Consider the following 10,100-nt stretch of genomic DNA (forward strand, 5'->3'; position numbering starts at 1 on the left):
ATGTTGACAGTTGTACGCCACCTGTAGAACTGTCAAGAGGATATTCTTAGCCAGCACTGGGCGAGCAACACACGCATTCAGCATAAAATCACGCCGTATTTCATACACAATTGCAAATCCAAAATCCTGTGTTTACACCCAGCCTCGTGATAGAGTCACCGGGAACCATCCTCCAACATCCTATCCTTCATGCTACTTTCAGAAAAACATTCTGTACATCCTGTAGGAAGGTAGGTGTAATCAATAATAACGATATTTGGTTTGGACGTACCAATTTCTCTTTAATTTTTCTTCTCAATGGCCTCCCTGGCGGCCTCGCAAGCGGAACATGACTCCGTCTGGTATTTCACCCATTTCTTGTGGGTGATAGCCTGTACCTTGCCCCCCTTCGTCGTAGCCGACCCTTGTCCCTCGCAAACCTCGGAACATTTGGGGCAGTAACCAAGCTTTGCGGCTCGCTTCGTCGACTTGCCACATGAGCAGTGATGGGTACTGGGGAAGGGCGGCATGATATATGGGATTAGACGTTGGTAGCTACGATGTGACTTCGAGTGAAGGTGTTATAGAAATGATGGCTCAGTATAGAGGTGGAGAAACGTACAGTACTAGCAGTGACGGTATTTAAGGGAACAGTAATATTATTATAATAAAACTTGATACACACCGCATGATCATATGAACGACTCGGATCTTGCCAGAACTTGGTCCAAGTTGCGCCCGGAACAGTTGTTTAATCCCGGTCATCCAGGGGGACCAAAGAACTTGTGATCATCTTGGAATAGAATTGGAATCCATCCAGGCTAATGTCATTTCAAGCCAGTAGAGGTTCCTTTATCTCCCATGCAGGTCTGATAATCACAAAAAAGTTAGGCTGCAGCTCAAAGTTACAACTCACCTTGTATAAGCGCCGCCATTCGGTACTAGCCTGAGATTCTAGAACGTAGTGACTGGCAGTGGCAATACCAGCGAGATGTCGCGGCTAGGCCGCGCTGAGTCATCCCTTGTGATTTTTTGAAACTCAGCTAGGAGAGTCCGCCCTCACGGCATTCACAACGAAAAGACTTCTAGACTCTACCTCAACAAATATTTTCCCCTTGCGCTTAATGTTATCACCTAGCGGTATATACCAGCCTCGACATATCCCCTCCCCGTATATGTGATCTCTTATACCTTCAGCTTTCGTCCCTTCGTTGACGGCTCGATACCTCGCACTGTTTTTCATCATCACTTTATCCCCGCGATCCTCGCCACGTGCATGCACATCCATCTCTCGCTGCCATATGGACCAGCACATGGACAGCTCTGACATCTTCGTGTGGATGTCTCTGTCCGACGTGTCACCTGTTGACCGTACAATGTAACATCTTGTCGCATCGCTTATGCAGTGTCGTTCATGGAGTGAAGTTTGGACTGCAAGATGACTGGTTGGTAATTCGTTTGCAAAGCAGGACGGAACCTTCATAGGTTCAACTAACGTGCCGCAACATTCCTGGCTCCATGGTAAGTGCAATTTGGCTGGCACTCTGTTCGGCCTTGAGCGCCTCCCACAAATTTCAAATTTAAAGTTCAACTTTCACTTCCGTATTGACTTCGTACACGTCTGTTTGATCTCAACTGCTTGCTTGAAGTAAACTGACCTTAACTATATGTAGTCTGACCGCCAACAGCCAAACAATCAATGTGCTTCTGACGGAACAGAGTATGGCTAATGTCGCGGTGAAACTACTGTTTGTGGCACCGGGGGTGTAGTCAAGTTGCGCCCTCATCAGCCCTATCCGTAGTACGGACAGGGCTGATCACACCTGAGACTAATGATATACCGGGCCTGACTTGGCCTGAAAGCCTGGATCCACGCTGTTTCGCAGCACTTGCTTGAAATCAGAACATCCAGGGGTCATCGCTGTTGGCACCAGGGTTAAACCTTAAGCAGCTGAGCGGTAATGAAAATTCTCCTTTGATATTATGTCTATCCAGGCGATTGTGGGGCTTTCTCTACATGTTGCACATTGAGAATTTGACGGCGTTATAGTCCAGTCCATTATAAGCAAGTTGGCTTTCTTGCTTTGAATTTTTCCAGTTTTCCAGCTTCATCATAGGTGTGTATGATTTTCCTCGCCGTCAACTGATTTATCAAGCGTTTGATCCTCGTCGGCAGAGCTTCTCGCCATTCTTCTTACAAGCAACAGCAAAGTCCCTTGCTCGTCGTTAGGTGGTGGGTTGAAATCACCTCCCGTGGCTGTTAGAGATCTTCTGATTCAGTTATTTTGCAGCACGAATACGATGAAATCTTTCTCCTTGGTTGCCCTCTCGTTCGCCACGCTCCTGACGGTAGCTACAGCCACAAGCTGTTACTGGAGTGGGACTGCCCCATTCTGTGCTGGAAAGTGCGATAGTCCTACTTTGGATTGTAGAACGAGCTATTGTGGTGATGGAGCATGTTGTATAACTGGGTACAAGAAATATTGTTGCTACCCCTCCTGCTTCTAGGCGCATTAACACAGAAAGACGCGCAACAAATTGATGTTAATATTTCTGGGTGATTGTATGCTATGATTTGAACGACGCCATTGAATATTGAATGTCTGCTCCAACATCAGGAAATTTCATGTCATTCGAGTCTGTGTTTCGTGAACCGTCGTTCGATCACGCGAGAGTCTCATCGTTCACCTGTCTCCATATCATCGTCTTCGAAAGTTATAATGTACTTCATCGACCAAAACTAGGCGCCTGCGTCGGCATTGCTGGCTCCGTTTTCACCGGAAAGGTCCACTGAGTCCAATGCCCTGGTCCAGGCGGCGTTGAATATCAAAAATCGCAATGATTTGGACTCCCAAAAATTATTCCACAGCTTCGATATTCAACAGACGTCAAGTGTGTGGGGAAGAACTTGAAGATGGCTGATTGTCGTACACTTGTATTGTGCAATCAATCAAACTACATTCTGACACTTTGGATAAGCACTCTAACATCAGTCCTCGCTCGGTACTCCTTCACAACCTCCAATAAGAAGCGTTTGGTACACAAACACCGTGCCCTTCGTCAACAGGTTCAGACATACATGAACCTGGAGATGGGCCCACAAGCCACCGGAACGCCCACAGCAGCATTGACCACGCGAGCACGACGACGAACGCCAGGAAGATTACGGCATGATGAAATGCGCACTCGGCCCAGTACGCAAAATGGCGAATACCTTGTGAGGACTCGAGATAGCCTGGGCGAAACACCACAGCCTCGAGCTTCTGAGGGAACAGAAGAAGCGCCCCGCCTACTGCTGCGCACCAGGGAACAAACAGCACCACGCGGAGAATACCAATGAGAATATGCTGTGAGGATTCACACTCTTCGGGGAAGGAGTCGGCAAGAGGAACTTGCGTAGCCACAGGTGGCGACAAAGGCGTAGCGGCCTGTAGTTCCTCGACGAGAGGGAGACTGAAATTAGGGCTGCGCAGTCTACGGGATGGTTTATTGATATTTGAGGACGGCGGCCCCGAGATGGATGCTATCCTTCTTTCCGCCCTATGCCCAACAGTCTTGGCCTGAGGACGTCAGCGGGGTTTGATAACCTGAAACTGAACTCACCTTTTGCAGAGGCAGATCATGCACGGAGAAATATCGGTTTGGAAGGCTGTAGAACTGCCCATGTGCATGTGACTTCCGTTAGTCACCCTAACACTACTGCCGATACACTGACCTGTTCTGGTCTCATTTTAACCGAAATCCTCCTTCCAAACCTTTCTCGCAATGGACTAGCGATGAAGACCGGCTCCTCCTCGTCCGACTTCTGAAACAACCAGTAAATTCAACACTACACTCAAAGACGAGACCGACTCACCCTTTTCTTGAAGACCGTAAAAGCCCTGCTCACAGTCTTCACAATGGAAGACAACGTGCGCTGACGGTGATGGAGTGCAGTTGCGGCCTTCTTCACATTGAAGCTGCCTCGCAAGACCGGACGCAGATTCGTGTCGCTCTCACTGGTAGAAGTATGCCGCACGTCAAGTTTGAATATCTTATTCTCGTCATCTTCAGGAGTAGTCTGTCCTAACGAAGACGCGTAGGAATATCGGTCAAAATCCGATGAGTTTGAACTTTTATCTGGAGACACGCTGCTGAAGGATGAGCCGCGCTGGAAGGATGTCAGTTTTGACGCCCAAAGTCACACAAGACAGCTTACTAGCACAATCGATGGTGAAGCAGTGGGTTTCGCGTTCGACATGGTTTCGTGGAAGAAATAGGCGGGCTATATAATTTTGAACGCACCTGAAACCGTCATCGTGAAACATCTGAAAGCAGTGTCTTCGGATGAAGGCCTCAGATGAAACTTGTAGGCGTTGCTGCATGCGCCACTTAGATTGTGAGTTGATGGGGGATTATCGACACCACACATACCTTTAAAATTTTTCCCCTTTGGATAAAACAGTGAGGCAAGACCGCATGGATCCTTAAATACCACTGTTCCTCAAGCCAGGAGAGGAGACGTTAGCCTGAGCGTGAGGTGAAGTCGCTCGAGGGGATCATCGCCTCGATTATAAATAAACTACATCGTCATAGACGCCACGATAAACCGTCTGCCCGTTCAACCGCCAGCTGATCCCTCGATTGCTGGAAATCGGGATGGCGACTTTCAAGTCTCCGAAGGAATGTTGCAAGAAAACATGGATGTGGTTGTCGACATCTGCGCCGTCTCCTGACAGTTCCTCGGGCGGTGTACAACATCGATACATATCGCCTCTTAGTCTCACACTAAGTGGCACCCCGAACCAGGACCCCGGACACCACCCCAGGTCAACACGCCCAACGGCGTCACCAATCGTCTCCCATACATCTAATAAAACCTTAAAAACCCTAAAAAACATAATCTAGATACTAACTTTTACAGAAAATGGTGCTGTCCAAGGCACCTGAGAAGAAAAACCCAAAGGACAACACGAGCCCTCCAGTCACTCGAAACACCAACAACACAAGAGGCTCAATGCTACAGGAAGACATAGAATCACTACCAGGAGCAGTGACCAATGCGGAATTGGCAGAGAAATACTTAGCCAGTGTACTCCTACGTCAGGCAGACGAGCCTCTCACACTGACACACATCACCGGCATTCTATTTCAAATCACGCAAATGGTGAAGCCGATTCCGCTCCCAGTCATCAACGCCATCAGATCGGTGGCATTCATTCTAAAGAAGCAGATGGCATCAGACATCGCCGAAGCCGTTATTCATCACCTCTCTGACTCTGTGACCTCCAGCATAGTCAACAACGTGATAGTGGCTATTTCTCCTCAAGTAGCTACCATCCACTCCGTATCAGAAGAACTACGAGGATCGCTGGCTCAGTCGGAGAAACTTCGCAGCATGATAGAGAGAGAATGAGATGAGAAGGAGGAGAGTCTTCAAACGATGGCAGGCAGAATCGAAGATGCGGTAGATATGTTATACGAATCCATTGAGGATTGCAACAATTCGTGCAAGACACTCACCCCCTCTCTGGAAACCACGCAAGCTCACATCAACAACCTCTCAACGCAAATTCTTCAAAGACCAAACATGGGGCCACCTCCCATAACCCCATCGCAACCCCACCCCACATACAGCTCAGTAGCAGCCACTCACCTCCCTCCCACCATCGATCAGGCAGTGGCACGGGCCTCGCTAAGAGCCAAGCAAATTCTGCTAGACCCAATGCCAGGACACACACTCTTTCCCCCAGATACCACAAACTCCTCCATCGCCAAGAAAATTTCCGACATCCTCCTCATCATATGCAATGAGAACACTCCCAAAGGCACCGTGCGCGCAATCCAACGATTATGGAACGGAGGCGTAATAGTGGAACTGGACAGCGAAGCGTTAGCAGGTTGGCTACGTGGTCCCACAGGCCGACTCGCCCTGGAATCACAGTTCGAGGAATCAGCAAGCATCCGTGACAGAACCTACGCGATCGTCATCCAATTCCTACCCATCACTTATGAAATAGACCAAGAGGACTTTCCCAGACTTATTGAGAACGAAAACAACCTCCCTCCCAACTCCATTGCCTCCCTCAGATGGATCAAGCCCCCCCAAAGACGTTCACGAGAACAACGTACCACATTCGCGCTCCTTCAACTACGAGATGCAGACATCGCCAACGCCACACTCAAGGAAGGACTGTGCATCGACGCCCATCGATACCCCGTCAACAAGGATAAGAAGGAGCCAATGAGATGCGCTAAATGCCAGAAATTCGGACACATAGCTCGCAACTGCTCCGCCCCCCATGACACGTGCGGCACATGCAGTGGACGGCACTGGACAGCACAATGCAATGCATTCCGCACTGAATGCTGCATCAACTGCAAGAGCCAAACCCACACCAGCTGGAGCCGCAAATGCCCGGAGTTCATCCGCCGATGCTCAACTCTGGACGAAATGTACCCAGAGAACAAAATGCCATTCTTCCCCACAGATAACTCGTGGACTCACACAACACACCCTCCCAGACCTCAAACCCGCGCCCCATCTGCTAGCCTCTCTCCTCGCTCTAACAATGCAAACCCCAACACCCCAACCCCGCACACCAAACAATCCACCCTCAAATTCCCACCTGCCTTGCAACCATCCAAATCAGCTCTCTCACTGGCCACCCCTACAAACCCAACACAGCAAAACCCCGCCTCATCGACATCTAACGACACCCCAACACCCGCAACACCCTTAACTTCCAATATCCCGCCAAACTCCCCTTCATTACTAACCCCTTCTCTCCCCAGCGCAATTCCCCAATCCCCATCGACCAATGCCTGAACAACCGACACCCACCAACGCAAGTCTCAAAATCTGGCAGCAGAACCTCGACACCTCACTAGTAGCCCAAGAGTCACTAATGAATAGCCCTGACATCTCGTCATATGATCTACTAATCATCCAGGAACCACACATAAACTTTCTCCGCAATACGCGCGCAAGCCATCGCTGGCACGCCTTATACCCCACTAACCATTACTCCCACCCCCAGGAACGCTCACGAGCCATTACGTTCGTCAACACCGACCTCGACACCAACACATGGCGCCAAATACCATTCCCGTCCTCAGATATTGTAGTCCTACAACTATCGAGCGAATACGGCACCTGCTCGATCGTCAATGTTTACAACGACTGCACCCATCAAGACACTCTAACAGCATTGGACACCTTCCTCAATCAGAACATCGTCAACCTGCGTCCCACAGCAGAAGACCACATGCTCTGGCTCGGCGACTTCAACAGGCATCATCCAATGTGGGAGGACCTACGCAACCGGCATCTCTTTAATTATACCACTTGTCGTCCGCTCATAGACTTAATTGCTGACTTTGGCATGGTGCAGCTACTCCCAGCAGGGACCCCAACCCTTCAAGCCACCTGCTCCGGAAACTGGACGCGCCCAGACAACTCCTTTGGCACAGAAGGTATCTTGGACGCAGTGATCTCCTGCTCGACCAAACCCTCTTGCAGAGGACCCAAGACCGACCACCTACCAATCCTCCTCCATCTCAACCTCGAAGTTCCACGAACGGACACCACCCCACGTCTCAACTGGCGCGACATCGACTGGTCGTTATTCAAAGAAACCCTAGCAACCAATCTAAGCCCCTTCCCACCCACCCCGCTAGGCTCAGAGGAAGAATTCCAGACATCGGCTCGAAGACTCACCCAAGCCATCACCTCGACAATGGAAGCCTGCGTCCCCCATTCCAAACCCTGCCCGCATTCGAAAAGGTGGTGGACCCGCACCCTGTCAGACCTGCGCAAGCAGGTAGGTAAGCTCAGTCGCAAATTGCACCAGAATCGAGGACTTCCGCTGCACCCTTGCCATGAAGAGTACAAAACCCTCAAGAACCACTACGCGGACGAGATCACGAAGACGAAAAAACAACACTGGTCCGAATGGTTAGAGGATATCGAGGGCAATGACTTGTGGACGGCTAACCGGTACATCTCCTCAGCGCCCAGCGATGGCGGTAAATCACGCATCCCAACCATACTAACCAAGCACCCTGACGGTTCGACAACGGAAGCCTCCACTAACGCAGAGAAAAGTATAGTAATAGCAGAAGCCTTTTTCCCTCCTCCTCCCATCGAAGACTCCATCCCCGCTGACTTCATCTACCCAGACCCAGTCTCCCGCCACACCCCAATCACCTCAGATCAAGTCAATCGAGCAATAACCAAGCTAAGCGGTTATAAGGCCCCCGGCCCAGATGGCATCAAGAACATTGTATTCAAAGAGTGTGCAGCCCTACTAACACCCTATCTAGTCTACCTCTTCAACGCGGTCTTCACGTTTCGAACCTACTACGAACCTTGGAAGAGATCCACGACAGTGGTGCTACGCAAACCCGGCAAACCTCACTACAACGTTGCGAAAGCCTATCGCCCCATTGCCCTACTAAACTCCACATGCAAACTTCTCACCACCATTATAGCTGACCAACTAACTTTCCTTCTAGAACATCACCATCTCCTACCCAACACCCATTTCGGAGGCCGCCCAGGGCGATCCACAACCGATTCACTCCACCTACTCGAAGACACCGTCAAGAACGCCTGGAGGGCACACAAGGTAGCATCGGTCCTCTTTTTGGACATCGAAGGCGCATTCCCAAACGCCGTCACCAAAAGACTGATCCACAACATGCGCACTCGACGCTTACCTCGCGAGCTCATCAACTTCACCGAACGCGTGCTCACCGGGCGAAAAACGCAACTACATTTCGACGGCTTCACCTCGAACTGGATTAACATCGATAATGGAATAGGACAGGGTGATCCCCTTTCAATGATACTATATATTATTTATAGCGCTGACCTGGTGGACATTGCGCGCCCCCGGTGTGGGCGAGAATCCATTAAAGAACTAACTCTTGCCTTTGTAGATGATACCGCCCTAGTGGCTATAGGTAAGGACTTTGCAGACACCCACCACACCCTCAAAGATATGCTGGAAAGAAGTGGTGGGGGTTTTGAATGGTCACGAGCTCACAACTCCCGTTTCGAAACTAACAAATTCGCCCTCATCGACTTCTCGATGAACAGGCAACGCGAACGCCCAGATATGAACATCCAAGGGGCTATTATCCGTCCGGTTTTCACTCACCGTTTTTTAGGAGTTATCATTGACCAGGAGCTCCGTTGGAAAGCCCATGTGGACCACGCCCTCGCCAAAGGACTGGCATACGTTCTACAACTCCGACGTTTATCCACCATGTCCAAAGGCATCCCCCTCCGGTTAATGAGACAACTCTACCAGGCCACAGTAGTCCCAAAAATGTTATACGCCGCCGATCTCTGGTTCTCGCCGGCCTTCAACGGCAACTCAGACACCTTCCAACACGGCTCGTTAGGAATAATCAAGAAACTCACCTCCATCCAACGCATAGCTGCCATCGCCATGACCGGGGCAATGAGAAGCACTGCCACCGATATCCTCGAAGTACACGCTAATCTACTCCCTATAGCTCATCTGCTCCAGAGTGCCTGTCACCGTGCCATAGTGCGCCTCGCCGCTCATCCAGACTCCCATCCCCTGTACACCCCAGTTCGAAGAGCAGCTAAACGCTACGTGTCCACCCACCGCTCGTCGTTACACAGGCTCACCCACTCCCTTAGCATCAAACCAGACGAAATCGAAGCCCTCATCCCCGCAAGACGTGCTCCCACCTCCACATGCCCATACACGGTTCACATCGCGAACACGAGAGACGAAGGCATTGTCGAACACCATGATCTGCAGGATCGCATCCAAGTGTATGCTGACGGATCGGGTCACGACGAACACATTGGAGCAGCCGCGATTCTTTTCCGATCGGGAAGAACACCCCGCACACTCCGCTATCATCTAGGATCAAACGACGAGCACACCGTATATGAAGCGGAAATGGTAGGCCTTACTCTAGCTGCTAAACTCATCACCTCCGAGCAGGACATCGAATTCCCAATATCAATATCTGTAGACAACCAAGCGGCAATTGTATCCGGTGAGCGCTTTGATTCGGGCCCAGGAGCATATCTCTCTCTCAAATTCCAGAAGATACTACGAGCAGTCAAGAAAACCAATTGAAACTACGACGTCACG

General features: G+C 50.3%; 1 protein-coding gene across 1 annotated transcript; it reads right to left on the reverse strand.

Annotated features, from left to right (window-relative positions):
• Positions 1-2,873: 2,873 nt before the first annotated feature.
• DEU56DRAFT_900269 (uncharacterized protein) lies at positions 2,874-4,712 on the reverse strand. Its single transcript, XM_041356511.1, has 6 exons — positions 4,393-4,712; positions 4,178-4,337; positions 3,836-4,129; positions 3,695-3,784; positions 3,583-3,636; positions 2,874-3,539 (listed from the first exon to the last, which is right to left on the reverse strand). The coding sequence occupies exons 2-6, from the start codon at positions 4,217-4,219 to the stop codon at positions 2,991-2,993; spliced, it is 1,029 nt and encodes a 342-aa protein (XP_041210574.1). The 5' UTR covers positions 4,220-4,337; positions 4,393-4,712; the 3' UTR covers positions 2,874-2,990.
• Positions 4,713-10,100: the final 5,388 nt, after the last annotated feature.

This window comes from Suillus clintonianus, assembly GCF_016758775.1.
Source record: "Suillus clintonianus strain FC179 chromosome Unknown DEU56scaffold_21, whole genome shotgun sequence".
Taxonomy (NCBI): domain Eukaryota; kingdom Fungi; phylum Basidiomycota; class Agaricomycetes; order Boletales; family Suillaceae; genus Suillus; species Suillus clintonianus.

Coding starts and splice junctions, on each gene's coding strand:
- DEU56DRAFT_900269 (XM_041356511.1), bottom strand. CDS start 4,219: ATGTCGAACGCGAAACCCACTGCTTCACCATCGATTGTGCTA. Junction 3,637..3,694: donor TTAAAATGAGACCAGAACAG/GTCAGTGTATCG, acceptor GCACATGGGCAG/TTCTACAGCCTTCCAAACCG. Junction 3,540..3,582: donor ATGATCTGCCTCTGCAAAAG/GTGAGTTCAGTT, acceptor TGACGTCCTCAG/GCCAAGACTGTTGGGCATAG.